Here is a 20,585-nt window from a genome sequence, read left to right on the forward strand (position 1 = left end):
CCTGAGCACCTGCTGGGAAAATCTTATTGGCAGCCAGAGGAAGGCTGCCCGGTGCTGGGTGACCTGAGTCAGAGCTTGTGCGTCTGAAAAGTTGGAAGGAGAGCTAAGACATGGGGAGCAAACATCAGTGGAATCTTTTAAGAGCACTTGGAGAGCAGTCAGATTCCTGAGCACAAGAGATGGGCAGGAAGGGAGGAGGGCCTGTGGCTTCAGTTTTAGAGGGCATATAAGGAACAGCTTTTTTGATTAGTTCTCTTTTTTGATAACTGGGGTTGGGATGGTAGTGGGGGGTCAGGGCTTTTTAAAAAATATACGTTCATTTAGGAGGGAGTGTGTGGATTCCATAGGGCTTTCATCTGGAAATGGAGCATAGATTATGAAGACTGAGCATGAGAAACTTTACCTCCTCCCCTTTCTACCCCACCTGACTGAGTTGAGCTTCCATTTGAACACTTGGATGTATTTCTTTTCTCTTTCATTAATTTTAATAATTAAAGTTGCTCCTGGATTCATTTAGCTCTTAAAATACAGAAAATTTAAATGACTTTTCTATGTATCTCTCTCGGTTGATGGGAACACATAGACTTAACCTTTTTCACGTCTTCTATTCACCAGGTAAGTTGATGTTTTCTGTCCTCGAGAATTCACCTTTTTACTATGTGATGATTGGTTTCCAAGAAGAGCATGACTGTAGCATTATGCCTTTGGACTTGTGGGTGTAGACGGAAATTCTGCTGCTTCTCTTACGTTTCCTAAGGTTACGCAGTGCAGCAGCAGCAGTTTTAGGTGGGTGCTAAGAGCTGCCTGCATACACCCATGACGGGGGGGGGGGGGGCGGGGGGGAGGTAGGAAGAAGATAGAAACGAAGGCGAAATTTCCCAGTGTGGCCCAAAGACCGTAACAGGTCTTGGCAAATCCAGCTCTGTGGAGGCAGTTATCTAGGTGAATCACAGCAATGGAAGCAGTGGTTAGAATGGGCTGTTGTACATAAATCAGAGGTGGCTGGTGTGCAGTCTCCCCTTCCTTTAAATCAGATATTCACTTAGGTGGAATCGACTGTATCTTTTTACACGACAAATAGAAAAAAACAGATACGTGAAACAGTGAGGTGTGTCGATGTATCACCAACATATAATGACTACCAACAATACAACACGCAGAGAGAGAAACAAGTATTAGGAAAATGGTTTAATATTGGAGACAGAAGCAAAAAACTGCATCACACAATAACATACGTTACAAAAATAAGTTTGACTGTTTCAACTACACAATTATGTTCACAATGAGGACGGAAGAATCAGAAAAAACTTTGATCTAAACAGCAAAAAAGCAAACCCCTAAAGTTTTAACTAATACATTTATCCACTTAAAGTGACTGAGTACTTCTAAATCTAATTACCTTATTGTGTAACTGCACAATACAGAATAAAAAGTGAAACTTACCGCTGTATTTTAAGACAAAATTCTAATGCTAGATATAAGCAAAGGGAAAAAAGAAATCAAGCCAAAGTTTTTAATTCTCAAAAGAAAAGCAACTTTCTTTCTATCAACCAGAAATCAAACTTGAAATCAGTCATTGTCAGGGGGCCCACTAGAGTAAGCCACAAAAATTTCCATTTTTTAATCTCCAGTATAAAAAGTTCCACTGGTACAAAATGCATAATAAGTACAATCAGTTGTAGAAATAGGAAAGCCTGCATTATTATTATTATTTTTTGGCTCAAATTCCATCAAACAACAAAATCCAAATGCATCAATAACACAAACAATACTCAATGGTCTTACAGTTTCCACTAGGTTGCAGTAACTTTGGCTTTTCTCAGACAATATTTAAAAACTATTTTATAATTCTAAACAAAATGATATTATCAATCTACAACAATTCTCACAGCACAGAAAAACACAAATACATTTTTTGTATGACATTATTCAAAAAGGTAATGAAACTAGTTTTTTTAAATTTTATTTCTTGTTAATTAGCACTTAAGATAATAATAAAAACAAACAGTAAAATGAGTCCAGAGTAGCACAAGCCAAAGAACTAGAACCCCTATGGTGAAAGAAAGATGAACTTGTTCCGCCTTGAGGACTGTCATTTTATCGCAATTCTCTGATTTAGTTCAAAAATGACTATTCTCTACACTTGATTTAAAAAAAGCAGTTTCCCTGTGTTTTCTCTTCCAGCACAGGCCCTCACACCCTTGCAGCTTTTTCCTTTTGATATTAAAAGATAAAGTGACTAAAAGGACACATCGTCTCCGAGGAGGGTTATCTTCTTAACAATGAAACATGCCAAAAAAATCCCCCAAACAAACAAACCCCAGAAAGAATGGACTTTACCCCTAAATGCGTCTTGGTTGCCTGCAAAATGAGAAACACTCAAAGCGTCCATCCTGAGCCCCCTGTCAACTGCACTCAGTCCCTCTGGGGGAGGTGAATGCAGTGGGTGAAAGGAAAAGAGGGCAGGAGGAGGGCAGCTTGCTTCAGTGAAGAAATCAGAAAAAATTGTTTTTTTGAGATCTATGTAGAGATAGGTAAATGAAGAGATTCAGAATGAAACAGTCTAAATAATTCAAATGGTGTTCTCTTGTGTTCCTATGCATGTGTCTACACACCACCACGTACTATATATGAGAGAGACATGTGTGGTAACTTTTGTTTCAGCTGATAGCTGCAGGAAGTACAAAATAGCCCTCAAAGGATGAAGGAAGGCCCCAGCAGTAGTAAACACGTGTGAGGATAATACAAATCATTTCATTGTAAGTGCATGTGCCATAAGAAGGGAACTTTTTTTTTTTTTTTTTTTTTTTGCATTATTAGAGGCTAGTCCTTTCCATCCCAGGGCTATCACATCCACACACACATTAAACCAAGTGGGGTGGTGAGTGGGACAAGGAGGAAGGAAAGGGAGCCAGCAGTTTCAGGACTCGGTTAGAGACAAAGAAGCTTCCGGGGTCTGCTTTCAGGAAGGCAGTTTTTGTTGGGGCTGTAATGATGACGTGGGGACTTGTCAAGACAGCAAGAGATCTGTTCATGTGAAGTCAAAGTCAAAGTAATATGGCACTCTGAAAAGTGGCAGCAGGAACTGGTGCTAATTATTTGGTCAGAAACTTCGAGAAAGAACTGAGTTTTCCTTATATGGTCAGTACATGCACTGAATTAAAAAAAAAAGGCTAGGGAGAAGGCTATCAGCTACCACCAGACACCTTGGTGTTCGGAGGTATCCACTGGGGTCAAGATCCCCAGCACCACGACTGATTAGAAATATTAATTAGGAGTATTTAAAATACAAAAGCAAAAATTCCTCAAAAGACTATCCATTACCAAGTCATTTAACAGGAAGGTATGTGGAAATATTCTAAACTGGAACATACTACTACCTCTGATCTCAAAAGCATACAGACTCTAAGATTTATTTAGGTGCTGAATCTATCTACCATCCCTCTCAGAAGGTTTATTTAATAAACTGTTTTTCAACAGAAGGAATTCCAGCAGCACATTAAGAATTCTTTTTTAAAAAAATGAACAGAAATAATCAAATGTTAAAATGTAGGGGGGAAAAAGCAGAAAGGGTTAAAATACATATATATTTTTCCTTCAGATTTGCCTTGTGGATTGTTTTCTTTTGGATCTCAACAAAACGATAAAAAAGTAGTAAAGACAAAAACAACTCAGAGAAGATATATGCAGGGGGAAAATAATCCAAATTAGGAACACCCCAAAACAAACTAAAACGATGACAGTATAAAAGTTATCAACATTCCAGATAGCTCTGGGTAGAAAGGGTTAAAAGTTCAAAACTTTCTCACCTTAGAGGCTTCCATACGTTGTGAAGAAAACACACGGCCAGGCTGCCGCCACAGCCCTGATGTGCGGAGCGATTAAAAAAGTGAGACATGGGCGCTTGTACAATGTCTTACAAAAAACATCATAGAGAAGTAACAAACAACGATTTCAGGCAACAAGACCACAGGATAGCAAGTTAACAAACTTTTTAACCTCTTTTTTTTGTTTTTTAAATATTAGGGATTTATACAAAACACATAATAAAATACCCATGTTATCAAATTACTTCTCACAAGAAACACACTGAAGCTCTAGGAAGGAAGTACCTTTGGAATTTGGCACTATATATTTTCACTTTTTTCTTTAAAAGAAAAAAAAAATCACATTTTGCTGAACACAAACACATCTAAATAGTCCACAATAAAAAAAAATGACATCAATGCTTTACAAGCCAACACAAAACTTATTCTGGAATAGATTTTTTTTTTCCCCTCACATGAAATATTTTTTAAGCAAACAACTTTTTTGAAATTCTTTTTTAAGTAAACCAATTCTAAACTTGTCTTATCAACAAAGAACATTAAGACCATAAGACTCGTGATGAAACCACAACTTAATTCACAGAAGCACCAACGCGACACAGTTTACAGTAACCTTTCTCCTGTACATTGAAACAGTATAAAATATAGGTAATTTCATGTGCATTAAACCATGGATTGTCTAACTGTGAGTCAGTTCAGCAAAAGGTGACACAAATAGGTAGCATTTGCCCCAAAACAGGGTAAATATTTTTCTTATACTAATCTACAAAAAGTGGTTCTATATATATATCTTAATGAGAAAGTGAGCCACCTAAAATGGCCTTATCAAAAAACTTTACACTGCCTGAAAAATGTAAAAACTATTACAGACCTCTAGAGACTTAAAATCAGACAGTTTTTTTCTCAAACTGTTTTTGGAAGTAGTCTGTTAGAAACCAACATTCTGTGTCCCTGGACACATATTGCTATTGTTACCAGTGACCGGGAAGAATGCCAATCCCTGTATAATACTTTCAAGTCTGTTTTATGAAAAGAAAAAAAATAAGAAAGAAACATTTTGCCACAGGTTTTTTACTATAATTAATTTTTCTAATAATAAATTTCAGTCTTGCATGAATGCAGCAATGTTTTTCACATTGACTTCCCAGAATTCATAGCTAGATGAGGTCACATGCAAATTTCAAAGGTCAAACTAGATCAAAGGTCAGTAGGAGAACCAAATATGATGTGAGGTCAGAAAGACATCAGAAACAATGACGGGACGATGAAACTTTTTTTGAGACGCCACAGGGACATGCTAGGCAAACGGTGAACTAACGGGCATGAAGATGTCTAGGGAGAAAACAAGGGAGAGTAAAAAGTTACACAGAATCTACGCAGCAGCAACAAAATCACTCTTAAGGGTGCAGGAGAAAAACTAATGCAAATCTTAGGTCACTGGGGAGTCTACGAGCCATTCACATAATTTGCATTTCTTACGACCTTTATCCACAGCACAATGGAACCCCAAGAGAATCCATCCGGAGAGGGAGAGGGGATGGATTCCTGGTGTTTGGGGTGAGGGGCTGGCAAGGGACAGGGGAGGATCCAGTTTCAACGAATGTAACATAAGGGGAAAGTCAGACAACTGAACTGTAAACTAGATAATGGAAGTTACAAACAAAATAATCAGACAGATACAAACAACAAGGGGATAAAGCATGAAATTTAGGCCTAGGGTCCAACAGTGAAAAAAGCCCATTCCTAGAACGATTCCTTTAGAGACTACTTCAGAAGGATCTAGCTAGCACAGAGAGCTGCTCTTTAGGTACCCAATAAGTTAACAATAGGCAATAAATAACTTCCATTATTTCTGAGGCAGTAAAAATTTTGTACAAAAATAGAAATGCTTTTTTTACAAATAAAATTTACAGGCCTGTGGCTTTCTTTTTTATTTATGTATTATTTATGTATTATTTATTATTAAATTTATCTTTCAAGAAACATCAAGTATTTTCATTCATTTTTATTTTATTTTTAAACCCTGTAGCTTTAAGAAACAGATCTCTAAATCTTTTTTTACATTAATCCTTTCTAAGAACTAAAATAAAACAATAACAAAATAGACAACCAGTGTAATAACCTGACCAATAAATGTCATGTTGCTTTGAACCCTAAAATAGAATCCTACTTATTAAAACAAACCAAATGTAGTGGAAAGACGTTTGTATTGTTTTAAGTGCTTCTCCTGGCTTTTCTCTTGCTCTAGGCCACCACCTTGACCTCTAAACAGCTGGCGCCCTCCTAGGGGTGAACAGGACAGGAGGGGTGAGTTCTCCAGGCAGTGCTCTCAGGGCACCAGGGGGGTCTCTGAGTTAGAATTGCACATTAGCCTTTGTTTGCCTTTTAAATTGTCAAGATGTCATTTATTTGTGTATGTTTTCCTTTAAAAAAGCAAAAAACAAACAAACAAACAAAAACAGAAAAGATAAAAGGAGATTCAAATCGCAAAACAAAGAATACAGTGGCACAACTGGAGGAGTTTACTCGATAGAAACAAGGTAGCCCAAGTTTTAAATATGGCGAACTAGGTGAAGGGTGGGAGGGGGAAATGGAGGCCTTATTGTAAAAATAATCGTCTCTCTTGGTAAAAGTTGGCAATGTGGTCCTCCTCTGCCTTTCCTGTTGAGAACAGGCTGGCTCGTGGGACTTACCCTAAGAAAGCTAAAACAAGAGCAGGGAGCCTCTGGGGTTAGGATCAGTAAGGTTTGCTGTCGTTTTTGGAGCGCTTCAGCTGGACCTTCAAGCGTTTCATGCCAATCTGAAAGCCGTTCATAGCCTGGATAGCAGCTTGTGCAGACACTGGATTGTCGTAGCTAACAAAACCTGGAAAACAGAAAGGGAAGGAAGGCGGGAATCAAGATGGAGAGGCAGTGGAGAGAGAAGGGGGCCAGGGCCCCCGGACAGTGTAACTGCACACGGTGAGTACACGTGCCGACCCCACGGACAAATGGAGCACGTTTTAGGGGCCACGATGGAATGTCCCTGAGAAGCAGTGAAAAGCTAGCCGGACAGATAATTGGGTTTGACGGGGAAACTCCTTGGCAGAGAGCTAAAATCTCCAACTCAGTTATTTGAGTAAATTTAGTCTCTGTGCTTACTGATTTCAGTCAAAATCCACTTGTGTTTAAAGTCCCTTAGAATGTTTCTGCAAGAACCCCAGATACATGGTAAGTGCTGCTCAGATAAGCGATGGATAATGTGCGGGGCTGGAAGGGCCCCCAGAGGCTCACGTATCCCAACCAGGTTGAACTTGAGAGGCAGGATAACTAAGGAAAGGACTGACTAACAGGGTGTGCCGCCAGGGACTCCCCGACCTTTCATTCTAGTTCATCTGTCTCACAGAGCCCACACTTGCTTGGCTGTAGGATGGGGTCAGTAAATTAACTCTAGAATAATTTATACTTGATTTTTAACATTTTAGAGTTATTACTGAGAGGCACCTATGGATGCAGGGGAAATGCTGGGCCTTCTTTCTTACCTGAACTTCCATTTTCAAAGCTCCACTGAATGCAACAGAATGGAAATTGCTACCTTCATAGTCCCAAGAGTCTTGGGGAATATACAGTCTAAACAGCTCAGGGCTTAACAACCGCCCTAACAGAGTTCCCAGTATTCTTCTCTATTCCAACAGTCACCACCAGAAAAGGGAGGGCATGATTGTGAAAAAGAACTGATAATGCTCTGCAAAGACCAAGAACCAGAATTCTCATCATGTGTTTGTTCTCACCAGAGGGTGAGACGGGGCAGGGGGTGGTGGTGCCTGCAATGCTGATGCAAAAGTGCTGAGTTTATATAGTCCCCTACTTACTTCTGGTAGTGAAAGGAGGCTATCACACTAGGTGCCTTTCAGTTCTGAACATCAGCTGTTCAGAAGGTTCTACATTAAGCCTCTCCATATATCTACTATTAAAGTTTAAAGTTAAAGAGAAAATTCCTTTACAGACTAGAGGAGGAAGAAAAGGACATGAATATACCTTTAGCAGAGTTCTCAGCTGATAAACATGAGCATATGGTAGAAGGTTTCATGGGCAGGCTGTATTGCAAAACAGTGGTTTACATTTTTTGAAATCTAATTCCGAATAAATGTAATGTCGAAGCTAAGATATTTGCTCAGACTTTATCCTTTCCCTGTGGGTATTCACCCAGAAGTAGCAAGGTGATTAAAGAACAGAGATGGGTCAAGGGTGCAATGGATTACAAAACCTGGCCAAGAGGCTAGAACAGAAGAATGGGTTATTACCCTTTGACTAGTAAACCTGGGTCCCCAAGGAGTTAAACTGGCTCACTGAGAAACCTTGGTATGGGAGGCTATGGCTTTTATGAAAGTTGAAAACACCGTCCACTTAAACTAAACTGTCTGCTGATACTTATAGCTCTAGCTCGCGTTATTATGAACTCATTGGTTAAGCAGCCTGTGGGCTGATAATGCCCTCTTTTAAAAGCAATACTTGCTGAAAATCCAACCATGAAGCTCAATCCTTTTCCAATCCCCAGATCAGCTCAGGACATTGTTTGGCAACGAGGAATATAAAAGTCTGGCTCAAAACCTGTGCAGGGAAGCTCCCAAAGGTAGGCTCCTTACAGAAACACACACGCCTTACATAACCACCAACTCCACTTCGCTCTCTTCTGAACCCTTACACGGGGGCTGACGGACTCGCTGCCGCAGCAGCAATAGTGTCACGGGTTCAGGCCGACAGCCTTTCCATCGGGCAAAAACAGTGACTTAAATGGTTGATGTACCAATTCCCCTAACAACAGAAGCTTCAGGCCTTCCTGGGCAGTGGCACGGAAGTCAGACAGACGTCATGATAGTGAAGTTTCAGAAGCCAAAACATCCTGGTTGCCCATTAACCGTCAGCCAGATACTAAGTTTGAGTTTTTGGCCGAGAACCACCCTACCTGTGATGTTTTACTTTATACTGTACAGTTCTATTTGTATTCCCTCTGGCCCATATGTATTCCACTTTATTTTGTTTTATGCTACTCGTGATACCTACTACCAACATGAATTAGTAAATTGGAGGGGTGACTCAAGCGAATGTCCTTTCTCAAACTGGGCCAGAACTTGTCAAGTGAGTAATATATACTCTGAACATTCTGCCTCTAAACTACTTTGGAGACTAGAAGGGTTTGGAAAAAATAAAACAAGCAAAAATGAATGCCCTCCTCTTGGTGTAAAACATTAGTGCATGCCATGAGCTTGTCTTACTCTCGGAGCAGAGAAAGGCCTAGGGCGGCAAAGTGTGGGCTGCTTGAGGAAGGAGGGCATGACAGCTCAGGCCACTGGGTTTCCCATGTTCTCAGGAGACCTGCCCTTCTGTGCTCTACAGCCACTCAGGCGGTCCCTGCAGGCCCTGACGGCCCAACTTCTGGCTCCCAGCACAGTGTGGTGCTTTATGTGACCACGAGATATTAACCAGCCATCCCCGTGGGATGGAGCTGCAGCGTCGGGGGTGGTCGGACCTCTCCTCTACTGGGAAGACGTGCGCACTCGCGTGCAGCGTATGGAGATGCTGAGCAGTGGGCCCCCGTACAGTGCGTCACCCGCATCCATAGAGGCTCGGTCACATTGAACGTGGCAGGGTGAGGAATCACTGGTAAAGTGGTCGCAGAGCCACTCTGTATCAGGACAGCCTACACTACAGTTCGTTAGCTGTATTCCCATCTGGCAGAGTTTGTGGTCCAGTCTATGAGATTTAAAGGAACTATGTTGCTCTGCAACGACCAAGTGGCAGACACATGTAGCAAGTCACGTCCACAGTACGGTATACAACATTAACTAATGTACGGGCAACTGGCTTTCCTTCCCAGATCCTTCCTTTTCCTACAGCCCCTCCCTCTTCCCTTAATTTCTTTATTCAACAACTTTGCCCAGTCAGCTCATATGGATCCAGAGAACCGGGGAACACCACCACACAGGGACGGCCCTGTCCTGACCGCTAACGTGTTTGCCATTCACATCTTCCTCCCCGTGACTCCTCAGTGGGGGCCGTGCTGTAACATTCTAGCTTGGTGTCTGTTGCATACCAAAACACTTGCTCAGATTGGTCTGTTTGTCAATGAAGACTTTAGCAGAGATAACATTTCCAAAAGGCATGAACATCTGCAGAATGTCCTGGTCTCCAAACTCCTGTGGAAGGTGGTAAATAAAGAGGTTTGCACCCTCTGGACCTAAAGAGGAAACAAAAACCAGAGTAAGGTATTCTTCGCTTGTTAGTTCCCAAAGCCTCTTCTTAGGAATGCTTTAACAACAGGCTAAGCATCTGGCTTTTCCTCACACTGAAAGAGGAGAAAATAGAAGGGTAAAATGCCATGTGCCAATTTGTCTCTTAGGAAAAAAAACATGCTTTAGGTTTTCATCATCATCTCAGAAACACTGGTTAAGAATGGCTTTCTTTTCACTGACGGTTTTCTGTGGGCCACATCTGCTCCCTGCACATGAGCAGTATTTCACTCTCTTCATGGGTGGCGGTCGTAGGATAGAGCGGGGAGGAGAATGCAGGCACGGGTTTGCCTGGGTGGGCGTGTTCTGCGGTGTGTATATAGTGTCTCCCAGAGGACAGTGTGTCCTGTGCATTCTAAGCAAATTGCAGCAATTGAGAATAATGGATATAACAGTAATGCTGCTTGGATTTCTCAATCATTTACCTAATTATCCATCCAGTTTTGATTTGCCAAATCTCTTAACACACAGTCTAATAATCATCTTTATTAGAAATGACTGGCAATGAGTCAAGGCAGGAAAAACTAGGTAGGTAGAGTTTTACAGCTGTAATAACAATTATGCCACCGGGAATTAGCCTTGGAAACGAAGACAGCAGATGCAGCGGCTGGTCAGAGACTAAGCTAAGCCAGGTTCTTTGCTCTTACCCACCACTTTCTAGAAACACAACAAACGAGGGCAGAGTCAGGAAGATCTGAGCTATACTGGTCAGAGAGGTAAGTTCTCCTAAGTTCCTTTCCATTTCGTTCTCCCTCCTCTCTAGCCACCTGCACAGGAACTATCTGAAGGTTAAAGGAAGCAAAAAAGAGAGAAAGGTGGGAATCCAAATGACCTGATGGACAGTAATCATCTTCTAATATGTAACAGGCAAGGATGCTTTCCAGATCAAAGGGAGCTAGGACTAGCTGCGCATACTTTCCCAGGTGGTTCTGGTGAGGCTCAAGGGTGGGGTGCCTCTAGGATGTCCTATGTTCTGGGCATGGTGTCTGGGAGGGAAGGGAGGTCATAGAATCGGTGAAGTAACCTCTGCAGCTGGTCATGGGACCGTAACTGGCATTCACAGGAGGAACCAGGACTGGAAGCCCCTGGGGATAAGCTGGACTGGGTGGGAGTCCATGGGAGTGGGTTGAAGAAAAATTTAAATAGGGTACAAAGAACTTTGAACAAATAAAAGGGATGAATATCGTTGCAAAGCAAAGTTAAACCAGTTACTTCCTACAAAAAATTCATAAAAGAAATGTTTGAATGAATGGGGCTTTTCACAAGGAAATCTTCTTGAGGCAAATTTCTGAAGCCAGAGATGAAGCATTTCTTCCCTAAGTGTCAACATGACCACCTGACCTTTCCAGATGCTCAGTCTCCGTGGACATGCCACGTCCAACGCAGAGGCAGTCTGTATTTAAAGGGACACGGTTGCAGGCTTTGATCCCCAAATAGTTCCTGGCTTAAAAATATTCTTACAAGTGCAAACTGTGAGTAGATATAACCGCAAACACTGGAAATGGGTGTTCTCAGCGTGCTGTGCCACACCCGCGCCCTGCAGTACGTACACTGGGCACGTCTGGCACTACCCAGATTTAATATTCCTTTCAGATAAAAGGTCCAGTGGCACCCAGTCTGAACCGTGAGGTCGTCTTTGCTCCTGAAACTTGTGGGGGGGGGGTGCAAATTTACTGCCTGTGCCTGGGTAATCCTGGCATTCCAGACCGCTCCACATTCCGACCGTATCCCTGCCAGACGGGGCCCGAGAAAATATGAAGACAGGAAAACCCAGGGAGGCTTTGTCCTCATAGTCACCATTTTTCCAGGAAAAATGACACCATCTCCTACTATAGACCAATTTTTCCATCTCCAGCAAGTAGTTTGATTTCGCAAACCAACACTGTTAACGCTCAAATGAAAAACGTTGACTCGACATGGAAAACCTCCCTTGTGTGAAGGCAGGTGGCTAGTGCCACAGATGCCAACGGTAAAAATTGTTTTGAGAGTTCCACCTATCCGCCTGACCTTTCCCTTTAAAGCTGGCTGACAGATCACACATTCCTTAAATTTCTCCTAGCACACGTTACTTTAACTGGTTAGAGTCTGTCATATTGTTGGTCTCAGCTGGTTGGTATTCATGTTTTGCATTTCTAACAGGGCAGTGGCTCTAGCAGAGAGCACTGGGGCTGTTCGCATCAGGCCGCTGGCTTCCCGTTGGGTGTCAGAGGCTCCTCCTACTTGCGTGTGTGTGACTTGCCTCCTGCAAACGTGGGACGGTGGGAAGGTGTGAAAGCGTCCAGAGAGAACTTAGGCAGGCAAGGGGGTCAATTTTTCTGGATTTAGATCTGTCGGGATGCCACAACCCTTCAGAAGATTTAAAACCATATGCTTTACAAAGCCAGCCTGGCTCATGCTCCTGTGGGATAATACACAGCAGGGCACACGACTAAATGTATCAGGCTGACTTTCAACTCTCTTGACTGAAGGACAGAACTATGTAGTGGCAAATCTAAAACTCTATTTGATACAATTCATTATGAGATTTTTATGAGATTTTTTTCTTTCCCAGTGTAATTTGCCTTTTATATTATTTTAGTTAAACTAATATTAAGATGGTTTGCATTTCTTGACCTCATGTTAACTGGAAGAGAAGAGGGTATGAGAAAGTGAGATATGGTTAAAAACAACAAAAAACCCCTGCACATGCTACCGGTAGCCTGCACACCTGGATACACAGCATCTGGAGTTGGTGACTGTCATTTCGAACTGTTCTATATCAACCCCAGAAGGCTAGTTCCTGCACAAGCAATCCCCAAAACCCAAGGCAGGGACTAAGTGCAGGGCCATGGGCTGGAGTAAAGCAGCTGAGGACAATGGTGCTTCCAGGCCCAGACTCTATGCTTAAAGCACTAAATTTTAGTCTTCTGCTGACAGTTCCCCAGCCACACAGGCTCTGCAGCTTGCTGTGAGGTGCTACTGGATAATGGAGAGGGCGGTAAAAAGCAAGTGGGGGGACTGGCTGTATGGTCCCTTCTGAAGAAATCATTATCTCACAGGACCCTCCTGCTGCTCTCATTCGTCACCACTGTAGGCGGACTCCAGACAAAGGGACCTCAAAACAGGCTTTCGTGGAGTGGTGGACTTACGACACTGCGTCTCCACATGCCTGGGGGAAGAGTCCTCTGCACCTGTTGTGCGTGTTTAAAAAATCTACAGTGGTCACAACCGAGAGTAAAGAGAAAGTTGAAAAAATGAATAGAGTTTCACATATCTTCTATTTTAAACAATCTCTGATTTTTACAAACAGAAAAAACCCTTTTTTTTAACACGAGTATTATTAAAGCTGTGTCCTCTTTAAAATTCACAACTTTGTAAAGTAAAACTATTCTATTTCTTTACAGAATACCACGTTTTAAAGTCAAAATATTTTGACAAAAACAGTTTGGAATTACGGGGTGAGGGTAAAGGAGAAGAGAAAGAAATCAAGCAAAACTCTTCAACAGCATGTCTCCATTCTAGCTTCTTATCCCATGTTCTTAACAAGTCAGAGAGGGAATAAAACCCATGTTGAAAATTCTGCTTTAAAGCAACTTCAATTCAGGAAGAAGAAGCCAAAGGAAGAGAGAAAAGGAGACAAACTCTCCCTATTTTGACTAGCTCATTAACTATTTTATAATTAGCTTTAATTTATTCTGAACTTTAACTTCCTGACGTTCATTTTGCTTTTCTGCCAGAGAAGCAGTGCCATCAATCACTTATTTGCTGCTCCCCAGAAGGTCCCCAGTTAAAGACCGAGTCAATCCTAAAGGTGGATTTTATCATTAACCTGGAAGCCACCGCCTGCTAAGAGGCAGGCTACACTGTCACAGCCCGGTGTGGGCGCTGAGCACCCTGGGACTGGCTGGACAGAGTGCTTCACCCACCGGGGCGGGATGCTTCATCCCTCCCACTGAGGAGGAGCTGTGTGTAAGGGGAGAAATAATGCTGATTTGGGAGAAAGAGGGGGTTCCTGGGAATTTTTTGATGGCAGCAATTACTAAGCAATTGTGTATAAACACATAGTGGGTGAGAAATCCATCTTAAGAGGTAGCTGAAAAATTAAAAGATAAAAGAAATATAATTCTGAACAGGAAAGAAGATAGAATCAAATGGTTTAAGATTATCAGGTTTCTCGAATGAAAAAACCACGAATACTAGGAATAAAACAATTGCTTTCTAGCTCAGTCTAGGTGTTATGAAAAGTAGCTCTGAAGGCGAAAGTTGCCCGTCGGGCCGGCCACACCAGGAGCGCCGGGCCGATGGCGGCACATACCTTCCTTCTGGCTGCCCGCCGCACTCTGCTGCTGCAGCAAGCTCTGGCTGTACAGAGTGGGCAGTGCCGCTGCCGCGTACTGCTGAATCCCTGAGTAGGCCTGCGTGAGGGCGTCCATGGTGCCCGCTGTGCCATTCGTCAAGCCCGTGGCGCCAAGTCCTCCATTCAGAGCCGCCATACCTGAGAGCATTTGAGCAACTTTACAAAAAACCCAACAATAGAGAAGAGAAACAGCACTTTTCATTAGTGCTTTCCAAAGGAAGTTAGAGAATCATTTGACACAAGTACAACAGATAGCAAGTGCATGCAGCCAGCATACCAGTGAAAGCGACACGAACTTAAAATGAAGCTATGAAGTCATACTGACAATCATGGTAAAAACGCAAACGGCAGCAAACCGAAGACCCCCTTGAGCGATGAGAACCCTCACTTCCTAGGCCAGCGACCAACACTCACTGAGGCGCTACACTGACACAGTGCGTCCTCATCCCATGCAGCGTGCTCCTGGCAAGTACTGGGGTTAGCCTTTCGAAATGAAAGCCTTCTGTTGCTTCTTAGAGTTTAGAAGCAGGTAAAAAACATTCCTGGCAGAGGCCTGTAACATCTGTACACTTAAATCCATTTACTGGGTTCTTGGAGGACCCGAGAGGTTGAGGTGGAAAGGAAAACATAAAACTTGTCTCCTGTAAGCTGTCTGATGAGGAAATGGCAGAGACGCCATGCTCTGCACTCAATGGCCCAGTGAATGAGCAGTCCCACTAACCGGCTCTCCTAAACAGAAGAAAGTTGCCAGCACTAGGAGCTTGGGAATAGCCTTTAGCTGATGAAGAGTTAAGGCACAGGAAAAAATGTGGACCCTTCCCCTAACTGCAGAGACCGAAGTTGCTTATTCAGTATGAAAGGCTACACATGGAATGGGGCCATGTGTTTCAGCAGCAAATAGATGCCCAGACACACACACACACACACACACACACACGAATATTAATCAGTGCCCATGTAACTGGGGTTTTTGCCAACAGAAGAGCTCCGTGTCGTGTTTTTCAGTTAACCGAAGCTGACACCCGTTTTGGTGAGCTGGGTCTTGGCTCTTCACTGATGTGAACTGGATGTTGGCCAGCATACTTTTTTGATTTTTTCTGCTTGTATCCTGGCTGCTCTTCTGCTCTATTACGGTTGTTGATTGTGTCATATTTTCCCTGAATACTAAGTCAAAACGAGCAAGACTTTATAGAGTGTTAACTTTCATATGAGCTCAGGAAATGGAAGAGGTGACATCATAATTGTCTTCTGTTCCTTTTATGATTAAGCTTTTTTTTAAAGCTGTTTCTGGGAGAACTTACTGAAAACATTAGTGAAAATCTTGAAGGGGCTTGGGCTATTGACCAGAGCTAATAGCAAAAATGACTGACTGAAAAAAGTCAGTAAGGAGTGTGAAGGAAACAGGGAACTACTGAGATAAGGATGCTTAGGAATTATGCCAGAATCACCTTAACACTCCTGTCAATGTTTTTCTCCTTGCCATCCTCAGGACGCAGAGGTGGGGAATGTTCTGCTTTCTCCACAGTGCTTGTTATTTTGACAACTTCATCTTTTTGATTTAAAAAAAAAAACTACATACAAGATATGAATCAGATCACTGCTTTACAACAGAGCACTCTCACAGTGTCTCAGGTCTGGTATTGTTCCTGGGGGCTTAAGGAGACAGAACTGGGCCCTGGGTGATGTTCCCAACTGCTGACAGAGGCCTGAGGTGGGTGGAGTGAGTGCAAGGAGAGCCCGAAGGACAGGAGAATGGAACAGGCCTACTGAAAATGGAATGAGACACACCCAGAAATAAAAGTAAAAAAGGGGTTACCCAGCAGAGGTCCTGCTGACTCTGCTTTAAGTTTCTTCTTATGAAGGAGTCTAGTCTCGAATTTTTTTGGTCAGGCAAATAAGTGCTGTTAAAGAGCTTGGACACAGTTTGTCCTCCTAATTAAACAATCCCCCAGATGACTAACCACATTTACCTCACTGCCTCTTTTGTCCTCCATCCCCATTATTCTACACAGCTGCTGAAGGGGTGGGGAGTAACTTCTCTTTTCCTCTTTTGGTCTTCTTATTTCATCCTCACCTCCCAATAGTTGTGTGAGTGCAGAGAAACATCAGTGTTTCTTTTCTGAGAGAGGTGAGAGGAGGTTGTAAAACAACTCGGGAAGAGCAGAGCACAGTTGCTAAGTGCTGCTGCTTTCATTTTTGTCAGGCTGTTAATAGGCGCCAGGGATACGGATGGTCATGCCATGGGCTCCCCTCTGGAAAGTGAGGTTTCTGTGTGGGAAGAAATTCTAGGAGGAAAGTGAGCAGTGACTTGTCACTCCACTTACGTGGAGTGTATGGTTCCAGGTGTGCTTTGTGGCCTACAGAGCTACGGGGAACACAGCGGCCTGACAAGCAGGGGCTGAAGCCAGAAGCTCCACTTACAAAGAATGTCTCCGAATTTCCCAGACAGCAATGGGATGGTTGGAAGCACTACATCTCCTTGACGCCGTGTCTGCTAAGGGCCTCAGAGCTTTCAGGCCCTTCTGGGTAAGACTGTGAAGGACAGCCGTCCTGTGATTTGTAGCCTCTGCTACCTGGCTTCTCCAGAGGGCTCACACACTGGTGGTATTTAATTGTCACAGTTGCTGGTGGCCCTGACTCCCTTCCCCTCTGGGGCAGGCCCTTTTCACTGTCCAGGATAGGTGAATAATCTTCTCTTTCTCCCTTTTTGCCATTTTTTTTCCTTTTGAAACACAGAAGCAGAATGAACTTCATGCTCCTGAGAGATTGGATAGGTGTTCCAGGAGTAGAGTCCTGTGTGGCTTGCAGCTCAGCCAGAGACGTTTCAGCCACCTCCTCACACTTGTCCCACTTACACTTCATAGTGGTTGCCTGTGATTTTGGACTCTTTCTCAGGGCAAACCTGCTCTCTGAAGTGTTCTGCTTGATTCAGCTGGTTCCATGTGTGTGAGAGGTAGTCAGGCTGGCCTTACCTGCCTGGGGCTGGGAGGGAGAAGGAAGATGAAGCACCAAGTAAAGGGGGTGTCTCCCGCTCACACTTTCCTCCAAGGTATAACCATCCTTTTGACAAAAAATAGGGATAAAAATTCTAACAAGTACAAGTGTATTGAGAGTATTTAAAACCAAACCTATCCTGTAAATTCTGGGGTATTTGTGAAAAACCAAGCCAGAATAGGTAACTGATTACCTGGTAGAATTTGAAGGAGCTTCAAAGGAAGATTTCAATCTCTGAGAGTTATTCCTGTGGATTAACTAATGTTATTCTATACTAAAAAATCATATCAAAGATAACGTGTCAATTCAGCTGCTATTATGTCATTACATCTAAAAACTTGGCACAACAGAAACAGGCTTGAAGAAGGTTGAGTAAAATGCTTTACCCCTTAAACAAATAGGGCTTTGCTTTGAAAAGGCCAAATGGATTGGTCATTTCAACCCATTTAACACAGGTTCCCATGAAAGCCACTTGGACGCGGAAGGCTGGGACAAAGTGTCAGGTGTGACAAACCTCCACAAGGGAAGGTCCTTGCAAATGGCCTGTCCATAAAGTTAGTGTGTATCTTGACTGCTAAGCACTGTAAACTTAATCGCTCTCCAGAAGTTCTCATCTGATAGAGACCCGAGGAACTGTGAGATTACTGACTAGATCTGTTAAAATGACACAGAAGACCCCCCATAAACATGAGCTTGACATTTTTTTCTGGCAGCTATGAAGACAGTACTGAAATGCAGAATCAGAGGCCAAGCACCACAAGCAAACTACAGTTGTTTTCAAGCCACTCTGCTAAGTTGTCTACCAAATAAAAATAAAGAGAAGAATGTATGAATGCATTCACACAGATTTGAAATCTGTTTACTGAGATAAGTTTCCCTGGTGCAGGTGAAGCATACCCTTCTAAGCTGCAAGCTGACAATGAGAACTTACATATAAAATGTCTAGAACCAGGGCAGGTGAGTAAGAACAGTACAATTAGTGACCTTCATATGTATGCTGGTGTTACTATGGTCACAAGTGTGTGTGAGGTTGTCTGTGCTTATGTATACACCTAACTGTATAATCTTTGTATATTCCAATGATACAGACTAAAAGTAATTTCACACTGTAAATAGAGTGACAAGCCACAACAATATGCCCAAAGCATCTTTTCTTTTTCCTCCTTTACAAAAAATATTTTTATTCACTAGGCATTTGTGGCTGGTTATATCCATCCAGACCATCATAATTTTAAGCACCATATGGGTAAGCCACTTAAACAAGGAAAAATACACCTAAATACACAAAATCAGATTTATACTCTTGGGTGGACACATCTGCAAAAAAAAATTTTCACTTAAGCTCAGATATGAATATAAAAAACATGCCTGAAGAACCATCAAATGATCTAAGCGAAAGCCCCATTAGTGATTCACCCACATTCCTTCTGATCTGGACAATTTCCGCTTTTAGCTTTAGTGTGCTATACTATTTTTTTTTAGCCTCCCCCATTTATGAACGTATGAAGGAAGGAAAAGGAGATCAGATTCAGTTAAATTTAGCCAATTGTCTACTAACCAAAACCTTAGGGGAGCAGGAAGAGGGTAAACTTTACACTGAGATGAGTTGAGAATTAACTGTGGATTCCATCCACCTACTTTCTTCTTGGCTCCTTTGTCCATGGAAAGGAGTCGGCTCTATACAGTAAACCAGAAAACTCTCCTTATGGGAGCAAGTAGTGGTTCCTGGGAGGGAGGGGTAGGAAACAGCAATGGTTTGGAAGCTGAGGCCAACTACTTTAGGAGCTGCCTCTGTCCAGGTAACTTTCTTGACTACCTGTTTTGAGAATTAGTCGGTGGGACAGGTAGCATCGCCATATATGCTGAAGGAGAATGGTCTGCCAAGAGGCTGCCCTGTGTTAGCTTTTCTCTTTGTGTTTGAGAAAGAAGCAAATATTAGCTGCTAGCCACTGCTGGCATTGTTAAACAGCCCCGAACTGGAAACATTCACCAAATCAGAAAGAATATATATTTTTTAGCATGATTTTTGACTTAATCAAACATTTTCCTGGTTCATACTCTCTGGTAGTAGTAATTTGAAACTGGAAACATTCTTAATTCCCCACAAACTACACAAACTTATGTTAATCCAATGGCAAAGAATTTTAAAAAACAGAACAACTTAAGCCTGTTGTCCTTGCCAGAAGCAAAATTTGTATAACACGGATCTCACACAAGACCTAGACACAGCGTCTCTGCCATTCAACAAGTGGCCCCTCTCTAGCCCCTCATAACGACGGACAATGCCAGCAAAGTACAATGTGACAGGATGTAGACAGGCAGACACACAGACAAGAGGACGACACGCAGCAGTCAGGAGCACGTGCTGAGGAGGACAGCCACTCCCACTGGCCTGTTACTTTGCAGACCAAGGACAGGCAGGCGATCAAATCAAAGTCCTTGTTTTAGGGGAACTAGGTCCTGGGGCAAGAGAGCAGCATGAAGGGCTGTGTGCAAACATGCACACCTGCAACCGAGGGCAAGGACAAGTGGGCTGGAGCGTCTGCAGAACAAGGTCAGAAACAGGAGTCAAGGCACTGAGGGCTCTCGGCAAGGGGGCGCTGGAGGCGGTTTTCCTGGAGAAAACATCTCGCTGTGGCATGATTACCACTTCATACACTATCGCTAATGAAGAGCCATCATACATGGAAGGACAAACGTTTTTATTTTCTTCTTTTTGGCTCCTGGTCAGTAAAACTCAGTTCAAGTTTTTGTTTTTTCTAGAGCATCTGAATGAAAGGATTTAATGAAACCTGAATTTTTTCTAACTCTAAATATATGATTTATTTTCTTACCAGGATTATAAGTGTTAGGCTTCATTTGGATGAGTTCTAGGTTCTTTTTCACCAAATAAATAGCAAGGTATTATTTTTGAGTTTTTAAAGTATAAAATTACTGGGATTTTTTTTTCTTTTTAAGAAAATTATACTGTCTGATCAATAAGTTCACTTACTGATCATGGCTTAAAACAGGGCAACTCGCCAAGAACCCCTTTCTTAGTGCTTAAAATGGGTGGTGTTGAGTTGCTTGGGCTGCATGGTAGGTAACTGGACCCTCAAATCGGAATCTCTTTGGGCTGTCACAGACCTGAGGGGCTGAGCCGCTCTCAGGCCCCTGGGGA

General features: G+C 42.6%; 1 protein-coding gene across 12 annotated transcripts in view; it reads right to left on the bottom strand.

Moving 5' to 3' along the window:
* Positions 1–1,175: 1,175 nt before the first annotated feature.
* Positions 1,176–20,585, bottom strand: part of CELF2 (CUGBP Elav-like family member 2) — a 499,109-nt gene continuing 479,699 nt past the window's right edge. For 6 of the 12 annotated variants that reach the window (XM_045186434.3, XM_045186444.3, XM_053922133.1 and 3 more), the window contains 4 exons: positions 14,390–14,587; positions 9,900–10,043; positions 6,521–6,692; positions 1,176–5,159 (listed from right to left, as the gene is read on the bottom strand). In XM_045186434.3, coding sequence (XP_045042369.1) covers positions 6,565–6,692; positions 9,900–10,043; positions 14,390–14,587 — 470 coding nt within the window. In that variant the 3' untranslated portion in view covers positions 1,176–5,159; positions 6,521–6,564. Of the gene's footprint in view, positions 6,693–9,899; positions 10,044–14,389; positions 14,588–20,585 lie in introns of all 12 variants that reach the window. The other 6 variants (XM_045186435.3, XM_045186438.3, XM_045186439.3 and 3 more) reach the window with 2 other exon arrangements.

Source organism: Desmodus rotundus, chromosome 4 (genome assembly GCF_022682495.2).
Source record: "Desmodus rotundus isolate HL8 chromosome 4, HLdesRot8A.1, whole genome shotgun sequence".
Lineage (NCBI taxonomy): Eukaryota > Metazoa > Chordata > Mammalia > Chiroptera > Phyllostomidae > Desmodus > Desmodus rotundus.